The sequence below is a fragment of the Rhinopithecus roxellana genome, chromosome 5 (genome assembly GCF_007565055.1).
Source record: "Rhinopithecus roxellana isolate Shanxi Qingling chromosome 5, ASM756505v1, whole genome shotgun sequence".
NCBI classification, from domain to species: domain Eukaryota; kingdom Metazoa; phylum Chordata; class Mammalia; order Primates; family Cercopithecidae; genus Rhinopithecus; species Rhinopithecus roxellana.
The window spans coordinates 109,832,928-109,853,382 of NC_044553.1; the positions used below are offsets into that span (position 1 = coordinate 109,832,928).

The following is a 20,455-nucleotide window of genomic DNA, read 5'->3' on the forward strand; positions in this document are numbered from 1 at the left end:
AAAGGGGGGCATGTTGGGAGAAAAGTTGAGTGTTGGGAGAGAAGCTGAGGCAGGGCTTGCATGTCTGACATAATATAAAAAAATCTTTGAATATGTCTGGGGTCCAGGGTCTAAAATACCTTGTGGCCTTGGGAACGTGTCTAAACTTTCTGGCTCCTTGCTTCTAGCACACCCATTATCTCAAGTAGCCATATGTTTCAAAGAAAATGCTAAACCATCACAGCTATAGCTCATTCGCTTGATACATCGCTTCCTTTCAACCCCCACATCCTCACCACCTGTTTCGTTGTTTGATCACCAATAAATAGCATGGGCTCCCAGAGCTTGGAGCCTTGGCAGCCTCCATACTAGCACTGGCCCCCTGTTCCCACGTTCTCTCTTAACCTGTCTTTTCTCATTCCTTTGACTCTGCCAGACTTCATAGCCCCCATGGCCTGGTGTTGGGTCTGATCACCCCAACAAAAAGCTATCCAATCATCTCAACAGATGCAGAAAACATCTGACAAAATTCAACACACATTCATAAAACTCTCAGCAAATTAGAAACAAAGGAATTTCCTCAATTTGATACCATTAAGAAAATAAATAGGTAAGCCATGGACTGGGAAAAAATATTTGTAAAACCCATATCTAACAAGAAACTTGTAAAGGAATATATAAAATGTGTCAACTCAATAATGAAAACAAGCAATTCAATTAAAGAAAGGGGCAAAAGATTTGAACAGGCACTTCATAAGGAAGATGTTTAAAGGGCCAATAATACAACAGTGCTCATCATCATTAGATGAGCATTAGATTAATTGCAGGGAAATGCAAATTAGAACCAATAACATCCATCAAAATGTATAAAACACCAAATGGTGAAAATGAGGAGCAACTAGAACCCACATACATAGTTGGTACAAGTGTAAAATTGTGCAGCCACCTTGGGAAACAGCTACCTAGACAGATATGTCAGAGTCCAAGTAGGGTGGGGAGGGTATCTATACAGGAAGACTGGTCGGTTCCAGGTGCTGGAGCTCAAGTGAGGCAAAGAGGGCGTCTGTGCAGGGTGGAGTACTGGCAGGGTCTAGGTTTCTCACCATAGGAGAAAGGCATATACAAATAGGAAAAGGGAGAAAACCAGAATTAACCCTGTGGTATGAGACCAGAATTGGAGATATCAGTGGACACTTACAGTTTCCAACATATACAATTCATATAGAAATAAAATGTAAATGTGTTTGTATATGTATATAAATATATATATGCATATATTTGCCTAGACATACACATGCCTACACACATTCTCTAGCTTTTTTCACTGAGATGTCATGGGAGCATCTAGCATTGAGACATTGGCTTCTAAATACTTTTCTTCAGCAAAAGGATCCAGGATTCCTTGGAGAAATGACTGGTTCCAAAGATGGGATAGGAAAAATACAAAATGAGCCTGGAACATCTTGTCTTCAGGAAGTAAAAAAGGATTCAAAGAATGATGAGAACACGTCAAAAAGACACAGAGGGCCTCTCACTAGCCAAACATGGGACAATTCATACATCAATAATAATGACAACCATAGATTTTTGCCCATTGAATAAAATAGGTACCATAAGTCCATACTGATATAAATAAATGAATAGTTTATGGCCGGGCATGGTGGCTCACGCCTGTAATCCTAGCACTTTGGGAAGCCGAGGTGGGTGGATCCCTTGAGGCCAGGGGTTCCAGACAAACCTGGCCAACATGGCAAAACCCAGTCTCTACTAAAAATACAAAAATTAGTTGGGTAGGTTGGTGCATGCCTGTAATCCAAGGTACACAGGAGGCTGAGACATGAGAATCATTTGCACCCTGGAGGCAGAGGTTCCATTGAGTCGAGATCACACCACTGCACTCCAGCCTTGGCGACAGAGAGAGACTGTCTCAAAAAAAAAAAAAAAAGTTTCAGGAAAACTGCATATAAAATACGTATTACAATAGGAAAAGTACCTCCATATAAAATACGTATTACAATAGGAAAAGTAACTTTACCATGGAGAAGTTGGCACACACTGCCTTAATCAAAGTGAAAACCATTAATGAAAGATCAAATGAAATTGTATACCATCTGATAGGATGAGGTATCACTTCTGTGGTATTCCTGTTCAAGATATATAACGTAAATTGAAGACATTAGACAAATCCAAATTGAGGGAGATTCTATAAAACAGCTGTCTGATAATCTTCACAGTTCCCTCATGAAGTGAAGGTAAGACTGTGGAACCATTAATATTTAAGATTGAAGGACACATGACAGTTAAAATGTAACCTGTGACTCTGCACTATATCCTTTTGCTATAAAGGACATTTTTGGAATAATAGGCAAAACCTGAATGTCAGGGTCTGATGCTTAGATGGTATTATGCATCAATGTTGATATCCTAATTTAAAAAGTTGTATTGTGGTTATTAGGAGAATGTGCTATATAACATATTTGGGGATGGTCACAGCAACTTACTCAAATGGCCCATAAAAATAAAGGTTTTTTGTTCTGTAAGTTTTCTGCAAATTTGAGATACAGTTTCCAAAAACAGTTTCAGATCCTTAACAAAATGTACATACATAAATTATGTGTGTATATATGTATGCACATATATATGCAAACACATATGTGTGTGTATATATATACACACACACACCCGAGTTAATGAATCAAAATTCTCTCGGAGGCTGTATAGTTTATGTCAAAGTCTTCAAAGCATTTAATACATTTCCTTACGAAAAAAAATTGCAATGGTTCTATATTCATAAGAGTAATACTGAATAATGCTGATTGTATGCCATTTATTTTCAATATAGGAAAGGATACTACCAGCCACTCCCTGCCACTCTTCTATTTGATAACTACAAACGCTCTCTGTCAGTCAAAATAAGTCTCTGTCACTTCAGTGTATATCTTTGAATTTCCTCTTTTTTTGGCGGGGGGGGCACAGTCTTGCTCTTGTCGCCCAGGCTGGAGTGCAGTGGCACAATCTCGGCTCACTGCAACCTCCGCCTCCTGGGTTCAAACAACTCTCCTGCTTCAACCCCCCCAGTAGCTGGGAGTACAGGCACGTGCCACCACGCCCGGCTAATTTTTTTGTAGTTTTAGTACAGACAGGGTTTCACCATGTTAGCCAGGATGATCTCAATCTCCTGACCTCATGATCCGCCCACCTCAGCCTCCCAAAGTGCTGGGATTACAGGCATGAGCCACCGCGCCCAGCCTGAATTTCTTGTAGACTATTTTTGGTTAAGAAGGTTGTGAATCTGCTGATCTTTTATGAAATCAGGCCTACAGATGTCTACTCATGTAAAATTGAAAGATTTCCACAAATAGTGTGTATGCCAGTCAGGCATGGTGGCACATACCTGTAGTCCCAGCCACTCAAGAGGCTGAGGTGGGAGGATTGAGGCTAGGAGTTAAGAGGCTGTGGTGTGTTATGATCATGCCTGTGACCAACCCCTGCACTCCAGCCCAGGTAACACAGCAAGACCTTGTCTCTTAAAATATATACGCATATGCATGTGTGCTAGAGCTCATTAAATGTCAAGGAAGGCTCAAGCTCATCCACTCAATAAATCCACTCTCACAGCCTAATTCAGTATGACAAGCAAACAGGCCACATGATCATGTGACTTAATTTATGAGTTGTTCTAGTATGTATTTAAAGCTTTAAATCTTCTTTTCTGACTTCAAGTAAGTTGAATAACACAAAACGTATTAACCATAAGAAGAAAGACTGGTACATTAGACTATCAAAATTAGAAATCTCCACTCATCAAAAGAAAATGAACGGGAAGCTCTAGCATGGGAAAAATACAACACACATCTGACAAAGAATTTTTATGTAGGTTATATAAAAAACTCCTACAAAGAGAAGATAAAAAGAACTCAAGTTTTAAACAGGCAAAAGACTTGAACAACTACTTCAAAACAAGCTTCAAAAAATAAGCCTTGAAAATGTTGACTACAGTATCTTAAAATTGTGAATGAATATCTCATAGAATAAAGCACTGGGATGTAAGATTTTTTTTTAATGGACAAGACTACATATTGTTTTGAGATATATAAAAAACATGTTTTCGTGCATACTATACAAGTTTAAACTGGCTGAGACTCCTATTCACTGAAAATCTGTATCACCTAAGAAATATAAACAGTCATTATCAACTGTTAGTGATTCAACTTTGAGACCAAAATTTCCTGCTCTTCCTTTTTAAGTTTTAGATAGGCTTAACTGAAGAATATTCTAGTATCACTTATCTATGTAAAACAGAATTTTCTGGAATTCATAAGACAAAATACAGAAATAAACTTGGTGTTCAGGAAGATGTAAGACTAAAACTGTCATTCACAGCTCCCAATTTCAAAATTCTGTGTTCATTAAAATAGGTTCATTGTTCTCACTGAATTTATAATCTCTAAAGGCTTTGTGGCAAATAAATGCTATCAATGTGAACTTACAAATTTGAGTTGATAAATGCTGCTTTTATCAATGTTTTATTTGATATAATATGACTTAATTTGATAAAATGTTCCACTGCTTTAAAATACTTGAAAAAATAAGCTGGATTTAAGAACTGCTAGGCATTTTACCGAGACCAAGAACTACACAGATCTTGTGAAAATGACATATTCACCATGATACTGGCTAACTGCTCAGGAACACTGAGTAAGATAAATCACTGAGATCACTGTTCAACAAATACATACAGTACTTATCCCTATAACATTTGGCACAGCATATTTTATTGCAACACTTACCGGTGCTACTATTTTTCCTGTCTGTCCAACTTGCATGTCATTGGGAACAAAGCCAGCATCAACAGCAGCACGGGAAGCACCAACTAACAGGAAAAAATATTTGTCATTTTTTTCAAGCTCTACTATTCAGCTAGTTAGGATATTCCCTGATAACTGCAAACAATGACAGTGATTTAGAATTCTAAGTACTAGTATATTTTATACAGAAAACTTCAAGGAAAAACTTCTTTTTACACCCAAGTATTTCAGATTTTAATTTGGGCTTAACTCTTCTGCATGCTTTATCAAAAAGGCATTCATAAACTTTACACTATAATGTTTAGAATGTCATTATATAATGCTCCTTTAAGTAACAACTTCACAAGTTTTGAAGAAAGGTCTTACAATATTACCTATTGTAATACTATAAAGAGAAGATACTGGATAAAGAGTTACAAATAACAAGATGAAGGTTTAACCAATATTTGCTATCAAATTAATAAATAAAATTTAACTGGCTTTCTATTTTCATTCAACAGGAGTCAACAATGAGCCCTATACTTGGAGTAAAACAACCCCTTCCCCAGCAGGAGTCAAGAATGAGCCTCAGGCCTCTTCATCTCAAGCTGAAAAGGACAGAGGGAGCCATAGACAATACAACTGACCACCTCCAAACACGCACAGCCTCACCACCACTATCTTGAGTCAGCCGGGACTAATTACACCCTGCCCTTCATTTATGTCTGTCCCCACAAGTCCCAAACTCAAAGGTTATCCTTCATAACCTATACACTGATCCCCATAATGCTCTGCATGCTCCCTAACCTGCACCCACCTCCCATATTCCTGACCCTTACACTGTTATTTTGGAATACAGAGCCCAATATCAGCAAAACTTAAGTTATATTAAGTTTTATTGAAATGTAAGTTTTAGAACTTAAAACTTTAAGTTTATTAAAACTCAGGTTTTATTTACCTAATAAAACTTAACTTTAAATTGGCTCCGTCTGAAATTAATATAGCTATTCCTGCTTTCTTTCAATTGGCACCACCATGGTATATCTTTCTACACTCATTTACTTTATATGTATATGTATTTTTATATTTAAAGTGGGTTTCTTGTAGACACCATATAGTTGGGTCTTACTTTTTCATCCACTATGACAATCTTTATCGTTAATTGGTGCATTTACACTACTGATGTTGAAAGTAAAGACTGACATAGTTGGATTAATATCTACCATATTTGTAACGGCTATTTGCTGCCCTTCTTCTTTTTTCCTATTTTTGTCTTCCACCAACTGAGCATTTTAAATAATTCCATTTTGTCTCTTTTCTTAGCTATTAGTTGTATTTTTGTTTTACTTTAGTGGTGGTCCTAGAGTTTACAATATTCATTTACAACTAATCCAAGTCCACTTTCAAACACTTTACTACTTCACAGGTGGTACAAATACCATTAAATAACAAGATAATCCTAATCCCTATCTCCTGTTTCTTACATTGTGATTCATTTCACTCATATATGAGCACATAAGTAATTGTATTACACGAGCATATGTAATTGAATACAATGTTATTATTTTAAACAAACTGTAACCTATTAGATCAATTAAGAAAACTAAAACTTATTTTACCTTCACTCATTCCCTCTTCAATGCTCTCACTCGCTTTATATACATCAGAGTTTTTGACCTCTACCATTTCCTTCTCTCTAGAAGAACTTTTAACATTTCTTGCAAGTCTATGACATATTCTGCCAATTTTTGTCTGAGAAAGTCTTTATTTCTCTTTCATTTTTAAAGGATAATTTCACAGGGTATAAAATCCTATGTTGGTGGGTGTTTTCTCTCAGCACTTTAAACATTTTACTACACTCTCTTCTTGCTTGCATGGTTTCTGAAAAGAGATCGGATGTAATTATTATCTTTGCTCTTTATAGGTATGGTTGATTTTCCCCTCTGGCTTCTTTCAGTATTTGTTCTTTATTTTTGATTTTCTGTAGTTTGCAAATAATAGGCATAGGTGAAGTTCTTCTGGCATTTATATTTGGTGTTCTCTGAGCTTCCTAGATCTGTGGATTGGTATCTGACATTAATGTGGGGAAATCCTCAGTCAGATATTGCTTCTGCTCCTTTCTCTCCTCTTCTAGTATTCCCATTACACGTTATACTCTTAGTAGCTGTTCCACAATTGTTAGATATTACAGTTCAGGTTTTCTGTTTTTTTTCTTCTTCTTCTGGTTCTTTTTCTCTTCGTTTTTCAGTTCTGGAGGTTTCTACTGAGATCCTAGAGCTCAGAGATTCTTTCCTCAGCCATATCCAGTCTACTAAGAAGTCCTTAAAAGGTATTCTTCATTTCTGCTACAATGTTTTTTATCTCTAGCATTTCTGTTTCTTTCTTGGATTTCTAGCCCTCTGCTTATATTGCACATCTTACTTGCTCTTGATTCATTAGAGACCTTAGCATACTAATCCCAGTTTTAAATTTCCAGCCTGATTATTCTAGTTGAGTCTGGTTCTGATGCTTTCTCTGTCTCTTCAAACTGTCTTTTTATGTTTTAGTATATCTTGCAATATTTTCTTCATAGATACACGGGTAAAAGGAAGAGCTATCACTAAGCCTTTATTACATGGTGGTAAGGTGCTGGGGGAAAGGAAGCATTCTACAGTCCTATGTTGAGGTCTTGGTCTTTTACTAAGACCATACCTCAATAAGACCATATTGGGACTGAACTTTACACATGCTTCTCAGTTCCTCTCTCTCCCTTAGGTGGGACAGGATGGCTAGAATGGCTGAAGTTGACTATTTACTTTTCCTCACGTCAGTTAGGCTCTGATAAAGCCCCAGGAAATTAATCTCTGGTTAAACAGTTCCTCCTGAAGGAGGTCAGACTTTGTTAAGAAGAGCAGAATGTTCTGGCATATTTTAAAGTAGTTCCCTTTCACCTCCCCTTATCGGAAGCATGAGGTGATTTTTCTCTAATTTTCACCATGAGGAAGAGTTCCTGAAATGTTGGGAGCCCACACTGGATACCCCTAGAGTTTTTTGTCAAAAAAACAAAAATCCAGAGTCTCACTCTGTTGCCCAGGCTGGAGAATATTGGTACGATCTTGGCTCACTGCAACCTCCATCTCCAGGGTTCAAGTGATTCTTCTGCCCCAGCCTCCCAACCAACTGAGACTACAGGTGCATGCTGCCACGCCCGACTAATTTTTGTATTTTTAGTAGAGATGGGGTTTCACCATATTGGCCAGGCTGGTCTCGAACTCCTGGCCTCAAGTGATCTGCCCACCTCGGCCTCCCAAAGTGCTGGGATTACAGACATGAGCCACCGTGCCCGGCCCACCTGGAGTTTTTAACATGGAACCTCCAGCAATTCATCAACAAGACTTCAGGTTCCCCTACCCCACCACCAGCTCCTGTGGAGGTTGCCACTTTGGATTTCTGCTCTGGGAAGTTGTGATTATCTGTGTTTGCTTGTTGGTTTCTCCAGTTTGGGGGACAGCAGTTTGCCATGCAACCTCACTTCTCCTATGGATGTAAGATGAGTTTTGATTCTTCGGTTTGTTCAGTTTTTCACTTGTTGTTAGGACAGAATGGTGACTTCCAAGCTTCTTATATGCCAGACTGGAAACCAAAAGACCTATATTAGTCTTATCTTAATTCCTGGAGATTTCAACCCTTGGAGATTTGAACAACTCTCCTCCAGTGAGCTTGCCCACCACTCTACCTCAGCCACACCCATGATCATATCCTAGACATTTTCTTTACCAAGATTGCTCAATACTCTCAATTTTCAGCATCTTTCTGACCTCCTCTTTCTAGCTGACGTTCACCTCCAACATTCCTCTGATCCCACAGTAATCTACAATTCTATTCACTCTCCCCCATTGTCCTGTTGTTTTTGCCCACTTCAAATTCTATGATCAATCATTCTAATCATTCCTTTGCTATGCCTTCAACTTCCTTACTCTCCTATCACCACACACTCAGAAAAACCTCCATCTCTGGCTGATTAAGCAACCTTTCCACTTTTTCCATATCTCTTCTCCTGCAGTTCAGCATCACTGGAGAAAAATATCAAATATCCAACCATGTGAAGTATATTTTCCTCTAAATAAATAAGCCTTAATTCCTGGCAGTTATACTAAGTTCCCCTAGTCCTTTCATTAGCCCACTGTTTCCTAAACCATAATTTCATATATTTTCTTCTCTCTTCAAACTTCCTATACCTCTACAGCATCCTCATTCTCAGCTGATGACTTTGCTTCTAATTCACTAAAAAAAAATTGAAAGGATCAAAAGAGAATTTCCACATGCTCCGAGTAACACATCTACCCACCACCTGCAGCTATGTCCACATTCTCTCTTGTCTACTCAAGGACATCACTCCAGTAATTCTGACTTTTCCCTCAGGGGAGAATTACTGGAGTGATGTCCTTGAGTGAAATGAAAAAGTATGTGAAGGGGAAAAAGTATGACTACTTTTCCCTCTCCTGGAGCATTCCCATAAGCACAGAAGCACGTTATTACCTGTCCCAGCTTTATGAAGTCCCTCTGTTGGCCAGACTCCTCTTTTAGCTACCATCCATTTCCCTGCTTCCCTATATAGCAAAATCCCTCAAAAAAGTTATCTGTATTCACTGTCTCCAACTCCAGGCCTCCCATTCTATCTCTAAAAACCTTTTCATTAAAATATAACCTACATACAGAAAAAGACAAACGTGCTGCTCCAGAGCATTATCATACAGTGAACACAACCATGTAACCACTACCTATGACTAGCCTTTTATTTTTTATTTTCTTTTCTTAGACATGGTCTTGTTCTGTCACCCAGGCTGGAGTGCAGTGGCACAATCACAGCTCGCTGCAGCCTTAACCTCCTGGGCTTAAGTGATTTCTCCTGCTTCAGCCTCCCAAGCAGCTGGGACCACAGATGCATACCACCATGCCTGGCTAATTTTGATATTGTTTGTAGAGACGGGGTTTTGCCATGTTGCCCAGGCTGGTCGCAAACTCCTAGGCTTAAGTAATCCTCCCACTTTGGCCTCCCAAAGTATTGGGATTACAGGTACAAGTCACTGCACCTGGCAGGACTATTCTTTTAAACCCACTCTAATGAGACTTTTGCTTCCATCACTCCACTGAAACTGCTTAAAGTGGCCAATGATGTCTAAGTGGTTCAATCCAATAGTCACTCTTCAGTCTTTACCATCCTTGACCTGTTAGAAGTGTGTGTCATAGTTGATCAATTTTTTCCTCCTCAATGAAACACTCCACATGGGTTCCAAAACATAGCCTCCGCCCTGGTTGTCTAGACTAACTTACTACTCCTTTTTGGTCTTCTTTCTCCTTTTCTCTCTTAGCTCTTAATCATACAGTGTTTATGGCTCAGTCCTGAGACTTTTTTTTTTTTTTTTTTCCTTAAGAGACAAAGTCTCGGCCGGGCGCGGTGGCTCAAGCCTGTAATCCCAGCACTTTGGGAGGCTGAGATGCGCGAATCACGAGGTCAGGATATCGAGACCATCCTGGCTAACCCAGTGAAACCCCGTCTCTACTAAAAAATACAAAAAAAAAACTAGCCGGGCGAGGTGGCGGGCGCCTGTAGTCCCAGCTACTCGGGAGGCTGAGGCAGGAGAATGGCGTAAACCCGGGAGGCGGAGCTTGCAGTGAGCTGAGATCCGGCCACTGCACTCCAGCCCGGGAGACAGAGCGAGACTCCGTCTCAAAAAAAAAAAAAAAAAAAGAGACAAAGTCTCATTCTGTTGCCCAGGCTGTAATGCAGTAGCTATTCACAGGCACAGTCATAACACAATACAGCCTCAAACTCCTGGGCTCAAGAGATCCTCCTGCCTTAGCCTCCTGAGTAGTGGGGACTACAGGCTCATACCACTGCACCTAGCCTGGGACCTCTTTTTTATCTATACTCCCTCCCTTGGTAATTTCATCCAGTCTCATGGCTTTCAATATCATCCAAATGAACTGATTCCCAAATACGTATCTCTAGCCCAAACTTCTCCATAGAACTCCACACTCCTATACCAACTGCTTAATTGACATCTCTACTCAGTGTCTGTTATTAGACATCTCAAAAATTAACATGCCCAAAACTAAACTCCTGATCTGTCCCTGGAAACTGCTTCACTCGAGATATTCCTTATCTCAGCTAACTGTAACTCCATCCTACCACTCGCCAGGACAAATACTTTCTCTCATAATCCACATCCAATCTGTCAGGAAATCCTTTATCTCTACCTTCAAATATATATCTCAAAACTGACAATTTCTCCCCACATCAACTGCAGCTACCCTGGTCCAAACCATGAGTATCTCTCACCTACACGACTGATATAGCCTGTTAAATGATCTCCCCATTACTGTACTTACCCCCTACAGCTTATTTTTAAAACTGCAGCCAAAGCGATCCTTTAAAAATGTGTTAGATCATGTCATTCTTCTGCTCAAACCTTGAAATGGCTCCCCATTTCATTCAGAGAAAAGTAATCTCTTTATAATGTCCTATAAGGCCCTGTGCGATCTGTCTCGTGTTGCCTCCCAGTTTTATCTCTTACTACTCTCTCTTTTGCACTTTCCATTCCAACATTGGCCTTCTTCCTATTCGTCAAATAGGCCAGATGTGTTCCTGCCTTAGACAGGCTCTCTGCACTTTACTGGTTGCTCTGGTCTGGAGCACTCTCCCCTAGATCTCCTCATGGGTCGCTTCCTCACCTCCTTCAAACCTTTGTTCAGGTGTCTCCTTTTTTTTTTTTTTTTTTTTTTTTTAGAGTGTCTCTGTCACCCAGGCCAGAGTGCAGTGGCACAATCTTAGCTCACTGCAACCTCCACCTCACAGTTCAAGCGATCCTCCCACCTCAGCCACCTGAGTAGCCAAGACTACAGGTGTGTGCCACCACACCCAGCTAATTTTTGTATTTAGTAGAGGTGGGGTTTCAACATGTGGGCCAGGCTGGTCTTGAACTCCTGACCTCAAGTAATCTGCTCACCTAGCTAATTTTTGTATTTTTAGTAGAGGTGGGGTTTCACCATGTGGGCCAAACTGGTCTTGAACTCCTGGTCTCAACTGATCCACCCATCTTGGCCTCCTAAACTGCTGGGATTCCAGGCACGAGCCACCACACCAAGCCAAATGTCTCTTTCTCATTAAGGCCAAATCTGGCTACCTTATTTTAAACTTCAATCTTGCCCTCCAATTCTCACCCCCATTACCCATTCTATTAGTCTCCCTAACACTTACGACCCTCTTTTTTTTCTTTTTTTTGAGACAGAGTCTCGCCCTGTTGCCCAGGCTGGGGTGCAGTGACATGATTTCTGCTCACTGCAACCTCTGCCTCCCAGGTTCAAGCGTTTCTCCTGCCTTAGTCTCCCAAGCAGCTGGGACTATAGGCACGCACCACCATGCCCAGCTAAGTTTTGTATCTTTTAGTAGAGACGGGGTTTCTCCATGTTGGCCAGGCTGGTCTCAAACTCCTGACCTCAGGTGACTACAGGAGTAAGCCACCACACCTGGCCCATATTATATTATTTACTAATTTACTGTGTTAGTGTCTGTAGTAGGCAAGAAAATGGCCCCTCCAAAGATATATTCACGTCCTAATCCCCAGAACCTGTGAATATTACCTACGTGGCAGCAGATATGATATAAAGCTAAGGATCTTGAGAGGGAGTTTATCCTGGATTATCTACGTGGGCCCTAAATGCCATTACACGTATCTTTTTTGTTTTTGAGACGGAGTCCCGCTCTGTTACCCAGGCTGGAGTACAGTGGCACAATCTCAGCTCACTGTAACCTCCGCCTTCTGGGTTCAAGGAATTCTCCTGCCTCAGCCTCACAAGTAGCTGGGATTACAGGTGTGTACCGCCACACCAAACTAATTTTTATATTTTTGGTACAGACGGGGTTTCACCATGTTGGCCAGGCTAATCTCGAACTCTGGACCTCAGGTGATCCGCCCACCTTGGCCTCCCAAAGTGCTGGGATTACAGGCATGAGGCACTGCGCCCGGCATGTATCCTTATAAGAGGGACACAGAAGGAGACTGAATGCAGTCCCACAGAGAATATGATACGAAGACAGAGGCAGAAGTTGTAGTGATGTGGCCACAAGCCCAGGAATATCAGAGTACCCACCAGAAGCTGGAAGAGGAAAATAACAGATTATCTCCTAGAGCCCCCAGAGGGAGTATGGCCCCTGTTAACACTTCAACACACCTCTGGCCTCCAAAGCTGTGAGAGAAAAACTTTGTTGCTTTAAGCTACCAAGTTTGTAGTAACTTATTACTGTAGCCAAAATAAACTAATAGCACCTAAAATAGTACCTGGAATATGGCAGACACTTGATAAATACTTGTTCAAAGAAAGAATGAATGAAAATAAACCCTGAAGTACTACCATCTGATTATACAGTGTCTATATAATGCCTTTATTCTGACAAAACTATTACTGTTTCTATGGGTACATGTAATAGAAATTTGGGTTATGTAATAGAAATGCACAGAAAACCACAGAAAGTTACAGGAAAACCCTGGAAAGTTATATGTAAAAATTCTTAAAAGGATAGTGAGATGATAGAATTGGGACATTTTAACATATATTCATCGTAGTGATTGTATAATTCAAAAATAATCAAATGTCTTTAAAAAGATTTTTTTTCAAAACAGGGTCTCAATTATGTTGCCTAGGCTGGTCTCAAACTCTTAGGCTCAAGCAATCCTCCTAACTTAGCCTCCCAAGTATCTGGGATTACAGACACATGCTACCACGCCTGGCTTAAATTTTTTTGGTTTTTCAAAAAAATCACTCTCTTCTCATCAATGCACTTTTTTTTTTTTTTTTTTTTTTTTGAGACGGAGTCTCGCTCTGTCGCCCGGGCTGGAGTGCAGTGGCCGGATCTCAGCTCACTGCAAGCTCCGCCTCCCGGGTTTACGCCATTCTCCTGCCTCAGCCTCCCGAGTAGCTGGGACTACAGGCGCCCGCCACCTCACCCGGCTAGTTTTTTGTATTTTTTAGTAGAGACGGGGTTTCACCATGTTAGCCAGGATGGTCTCGATCTTCTGACCTCGTGATCCGCCCGTCTCGGCCTCCCAAAGCGCTGGGATTACAGGCTTGAGCCACCGCGCCCGGCCACTCATCAATGCACTTTTAGCAACAGGTTCTACCTTACCTATAAATGGTTAACTCCAGTTTTAAATTTTTAACTACGAACTTAAAAGCTTTAAACGTATTTCTATTTGTATAAGATTAAGACCACCAAAAAAAGATGAAAAACCAGGGTGTTCCTGAATCTGAAGTTGGCACTGAAACTAACATTTCATTATTTTGTCTTTTATTATTATTTTTGAGACAGGATCTCACTCTGTTACCCAGGCTGGAATGTAGTGGCACAACCAGTGCACTGCTGCCTCTCCCTCTCAAGCTCAAGCAATCCTCCCACCTTAGCCTCCCAAGTACCTGGGACTACAAGCACACACCAATATGCCTGGCTAATTTTTAAATTTTGTAGAGATGGGGTCTCACTACATTGCTAGGGCTGGTCTCAAATTCCTGGGTTCAAGCAATGCTCCTGCCTCAGCCTCCTAAAGTGGTAGGATTACAGATGAGCATTACTGTGCCTGGCCCATTTCATTATTTTTAAAGTGAAGAAAAAAACCTACTAAGATCAGGCAAATATAAGGGATAGTAGGAGGCCTTCTCCTCACTGAATGTTATATACCATTTACTTGGAGGCTTAAGAAAAACTGGTTCAAAGAGAAAAACTGAAAAATCCGGAAAGTAAAATAATTTGTAGGGTTGAAAGACTTATACAAAAAGGAAATAATGAAGAAAAAATATTTCCAACAAAGAGGGAATATCTTTCTACTAAGGAAAATAACTTTACCTGCAGCATGTAGTTGATCTGCTAAGTCATATAACAACTTAAAGTTCTCGCCACTCTTCAAGCCTCGACCTCATTTAAAAAGATGAAAAAAAAACAAAAAAACAAAAAAATTAGGCAAACATCAAACTCATTCTAGAATAATTTTGCTATTTTATATACTGGAGTAAATTTTCATATTATGTAACTGCCATATTAAGCATGTCACCTCCTCTATAAAACCTTTTCTGACCTCTCCTATCACACTCCTACACTTCTATAAAGGATTCAACACTACTATAATTAACTAGTTAACTAATTATGTAATTAATATGAGTTTTTTTTCCCACTAGAATAAAAACTCTATAATTTCAGGATCTATATCTATCTTGGTCACTGCCATATGTGCAATATTTAGCAAAACTCTACATATAATAGATGTTCAATAAATTTCTCTGAATGACTGCATAAAGTTATTATTTGAATGGGAGTCATTTCAAGGACTTTAAACTCGAGAGGAAGAGCATTCTGCCTTTTCATCTGTTTCTCCAGCACCTGGCAATAAGCTTGTCATAGAACAGATAACCAATATACATTTATTGAATAAATAAGTGAATAAACAAGTCAGGGCCTGGTGCTTTTTGCTGTATAAAATACGAAATTATTATTATTATTATTATTATTACTTAGACGGAGTTTCACTCTTGTTGCCCAGGCTGGAATGCAATGGCATGATCTCGGCTCACTGCAATCTCAGCCTCCCAGGTTCAAGCAATTCTCCTGCCTCACCCTCCCAAGTAGCTGGGACTACAGGCATCCACCACCATGCCCAGCTAATTTTTTGTATTTTTAGTACAGACGAGGTTTCACTATGTTGGCCAGGCTGGTCTCGAACTCCTGACCTCAGGTGATCCACCCACCTCAGCCTCTGAAAGTGCTGAGATTACAGGTGTGAGTCACCGTGCCAGGCTTAGTGGCGCATGCCTGTAATCCCAGCTACTTGGGAGGGTGAGGCAGGAGAATTGCTTCAACCCAGGAGGTGGCGGTGAGCTGAAATTGTGCCACTGCACTCCAGCCTAGGCAACAAGAGCAAAACTCCATCTCAAAAAGAAAAAAAGAAAAGAAAAAACAAGTCAGATATATCACTTCAAAATATTAAATGATTTTTTCTCAATGCCACTTGCAATAGAAGGCTGTCTGAAAGCTTATTTTGTGGAATGTTTAATTTGCAAGGATTTAAAAAGCATAGCAGTCCTTATTTTTTCAAAAAGTTAGTCAGTGGGCCATAAAAAAGATCATTGTTCTTAAAGACAAGGGGCATGATGTACAAAAATAAGCATGTCTTATGCAATATTAACAGTTTTGATATTAAATATTAAGAAACTTTTAAAGAGTTATACACAAAGACATGGACAACTCTGGAAATCTTTCCAAGTGGAAAGAAGGGTAGGAATTACACACAAGATGGCCCTGAAATTCCAGCCAGTTCTATCTATAATTCAGAAGCCAACCATACTCTGCAGAATACATGGAAGTGCATCAGTAAGACGGTACCAAGTGACAAAGCTATGGAGATGAGATTTACACCATGCTCCCCCTGGTGCCAGTGAATAGGTGTGCAACAGAAACCCCAAACTGTGTACTATGCTCATAATTTCATTTTCCTAATTGGTTAAATGGGAATAATACCCAAAACTTCCCAACTTCTTATATATGAAAAAGATTTGTGTACCTCTAAAATAAATACTAAAAAAAAAAAAAAAAAAAAAAAAAAATCGAAGTACTTTAAGTTTACATCTTTTAAGATTAATATTTCACTTACCACCAGATACCACCACTTTGGCACCTGTTAGCTCTGGCCGATCACTTTTTGTTAATTTCTGGTCAAGCCACTCTGATATTTCCACTGGTGAAGTACTTGATGCTGCATACATTAACACATATAATAAAACAACGACTATGATTTCAAGTTCTATAACAATAATTATTTTCAAGAGAAACACACAAGTATATAATTCCATGAAATTTAATTAATGTGAATTTTCAGTGCTCCTAATTAATTCTCTCTGACGATGGAAAGACTTAAGGAGACTAGATTCCAGTCTTTGCCACATTAGTTGTATGACTCGAGAAATCATTTAATTCTCTGAGTCTGAATATGGAATAACTTTCTTTCTATGAGGTTCAAATGAGACACTATACATGTTAAAGTGTAACACCCTCCACATGTTTACTGTTACATTCTTCTGTTATATTGAATCACCCAAATATAATAGGAAACAGCGACAAGAGTAAAAAAGCTTAATCTTAATAGATCCTGTCTCCCACTCCCTTGATCTACCAAAGCAACTATCCTAGTACCAAAGATAATGTGAAAAAAGATGCAAGTTATATATATTTATTATTTTTATATAAGCTTGGGAATATCATTTAAATTGAACTTTCAAATACTATGCATTAGAAATGTAAGCAGAGGTAATCTCTCATTATAATACACTCTATGAATTAAAAAAATAAGAAAAACTGGCCGGGCGCGGTGGCTCAAGCCTGTAATCCCAGCGCTTTGGGAGGCCGAGACGGGCGGATCACGAGGTCAGAAGATCGAGACCATCCTGGCTAACATGGTGAAACCCCGTCTCTACTAAAAAATACAAAAAACTAGCCGGGTGAGGTGGCGGGCGCCTGTAGTCCCAGCTACTCGGGAGGCTGAGGCAGGAGAATGGCGTAAACCCGGGAGGCGGAGCTTGCAGTGAGCTGAGATCCGGCCACTGCACTCCAGCCCGGGCGACAGAGCGAGACTCCGTCTCAAAAAAAAAAAAAAAGAAAAACCAAAAAACTCCAAATGAACACTCACCCTTTTCTGAACTGGCACTACCGCCACTTGTTGCTGCAGCTTCAAAAGATGTTCCACGGACAGAAAACACTTTCACTTTCTCATCACACTTCACTGTACATAGAGCATTTCCTGAAACATACAATCTATTTCTTAAAAGCAACAACAAAAGGCAACAAAACTAGCATTCCTTTGATGCTTGGAATTTACTTCATAGACAAGGCAAGAAATAACTCTTGACCAGTTGTCTTCTAACTCTAATAAGTATAGGAAAAAGTGGACCGTAACAGTGAAGAAACATATCAGTAGACATTTGTATAACCCTGGATGTCTTTAAAAGCAGGACAGGTACTACCATGCCTAGAAGGAAGAAACTGGAACAGGCATCCACACTAAGAGGTACATTACACCCCTAAAAGGAATATGAACAAAGCTTCCTTCTCCAAAAACAATACAATCAGTAACTCAAAACTATGAGCTGCAACAACTTAATAAGAATGTAGCTACTATGCATGCTGAAGGAGGAATATCTTGAAAACACAACAGGTCATAAAGAACAGGTATGGATGTACCAAGATTATAAGAGGATTTGAGACACTCTGGATTAGCTATCACATTAACAGTAACCTAAACCATGACAAAATTTTTTCCCACAAACATTATGGAAGATGAAAAGTCTAATTTGAGAAATAGCCATTTATAGTGAAATACATAACTTTAATCAGAAAAAAAACGAAGAGTTCACTGCCTTCTCCAACCCCACTAGAGAACAGTTTGCTAAGCAAAAGATCAATCAACTGAAGAGACACTGAAATGAATTTATTTTCTTTTTTTCTTGAGACAGGGTCTTGCTCTGTTGCCCAGGCTGGAGTGCTGTGGCAAGATTACAACTCACTATGGCCCTGACCTTCTGGCTCAAGCAATCCTCCCACCTCAGCCTCCCAAGTATCTATGACTACGGGCACATGCCACCATGCCTAATTTTTTATTTATTTATTTATTTTTTGAGATGGGGTCTTATTATGTTGCCCAGGATAGCCTCGAACTCCTGAGTTCAAGTAATCCTCCCACCTCAGCCTGCCAAAGTGCTGGGATTATAGGCACGAGCCACTGCAGCTGGCTAAAATGAATTTTTTAATGCTGATGGAAATGAAGTAGAAGAAGCAAAGATTTAGAACACTATTTTTGGCCGGGCGTGGTGGCTCAAGCCTGTAATCCCAGCACTTTGGGAGGCCGAGACGGGCGGATCACGAGGTCAGGAGATTGAGACCATCCTGGCTAACACGGTGAAACCCCGTCTCTACTAAAAATACAAAAACTAGCCAGGCGAGGTGGCGGGCGCCTGTAGTCCCAGCTACTCAGGAGGCTGAGGCAGGAGAATGGCGAAAACCCGGGAGGCGGAGCTTGCAGTGAGCTGAGATCTGGTCACTGCACTCCAGTCCGGGCGACAGAGCGAGACTCCGCCTCAAAAAAAAAAAAAAAGAGAATACTATTTTTTTACAGTTTTGCTTTTCCAGGTACCACTTACAAAATATATTAAATAGTGAATCTAATTTTTATTGACCACTAGGAAAATATCACTCTACAAACTCAATAAACAGGCAGGAAATCACTGTGCTTGAGATCCATCAAAGAGAATGCCATGTTAAGGGCCACCAGCAATTCTAGACTAAAATTTTCCTCAGAAACCTTTAAGATGGTCCACTTAAAGCAATTGTATGGCTTGATTTAAAATTTACCTTCAAGATTAATTTATGCTTTTCACTAAAATTTAACATGTTGATTAATTATCTTGAGTACTCACCTGCATAAATAGTTCTCACAAATGTGTCAGGTGACTTGATTGCAATGATGTCAGAAATTGGGGCAACCTCAAGTTTGGCTGCTACTCTGGGCAAAAGGTTCTAAAAGCAAAACAAGCAGTGAGTTACACACATACACAGTGATGGATGACTATACATAATCAGTAATGACACATTTTTAAATGCATATTCTATAGAAATTTTAATTCAAATATTTTATATTTCATGTGCACCTTTGGATATACAACTTCAAGTACAGCTTTTTTTGTTTTTGTTTTTTTTTGTTTTTGTTTTTTGAGACGGAGTCTCGCTCTGTCACCCAGGCTGGAGTGCAGTGGCCGGATCTCAGCTCACTGCAAGCTCCGCCTCCCGGGTTTACGCCATTCTCCTGCCTCAGCCTCCCGAGTAGCTGGGACTACAGGTGCCTGCCACCACGCCCGGCTAGTTTTTTGTATTTTTTTTAGTAGAGACGGGGTTTCACCGTGTTAGCCAGGATGGTCTCGATCTCCTGACCTCGTGATCCACCCGTCTCGGCCTCCCAAAGTGCTGGGATTACAGGCTTGAGCCACCATGCCCAGCCCAAGTACAGCTTTTTAAATAGGCTTTGAGATTGAGTACCTACCATGACTCTAACTACATTAAGAGTCATATGAGTTTCAAAGTATTAAGCCACCTTAATGCAACATATTGAATTATGACATATGAAATTTACTTTAATAAACATCAATTACCAAGTGTGACAGTTGTGGACTATTGAATTTAGATAAGAAAAGATAGAACAAATTTAGAAGAGTGGTAAAATTCTCAAATACTGAAAAAGATTATGCTCGTATATATTAACTTAATGTATATAAAAACATTCAAAGCAGATATTTTACCTTTTGTTTAAATTGATATTGCACAAAAAAATAATAAGGCCAGGTACAGTGGCTGATGCCTGTAACCCCAGCACTTTGGGAGGCTGAGTTTGAGACCAGGAGGCCAGGAGTTTGAGACCAATGTAGCCAACATGGTGAAACACCATCTCTACTAAAAATACAAAAAATTAGCTGGGGATGGTGGTGTATGCCTGTAGTCCCAGCCACTCAGGAGACTGAGGCATGAGAATGAGAATTGCTTGAACCTGGGAGACGGAGGTTACAGTGAGCTGAGATCGTACCACTGCACTCCAGCCTGGGTGACAGAGCGAGACTCTGCC

At 40.0% G+C, this 20,455-nt stretch overlaps 1 protein-coding gene across 2 annotated transcripts in view; it reads right to left on the bottom strand.

Annotated features, from left to right (window-relative positions):
- Positions 1-20,455, bottom strand: part of ETFA (electron transfer flavoprotein subunit alpha) — a 112,202-nt gene that overhangs the window by 67,441 nt on the left and 24,306 nt on the right. The window contains exons 5-9 of one of the 2 annotated variants that reach the window (XM_010375725.1): positions 19,260-19,359; positions 17,477-17,587; positions 16,445-16,546; positions 14,647-14,715; positions 4,770-4,852 (exon numbers count right to left, since the gene is read on the bottom strand). In XM_010375725.1, the coding sequence (XP_010374027.1) occupies positions 4,770-4,852; positions 14,647-14,715; positions 16,445-16,546; positions 17,477-17,587; positions 19,260-19,359 (465 nt within the window). The remainder of the gene's footprint in view (positions 1-4,769; positions 4,853-14,646; positions 14,716-16,444; positions 16,547-17,476; positions 17,588-19,259; positions 19,360-20,455) is intronic. The other variant, XM_010375726.1, reaches the window with a different exon arrangement.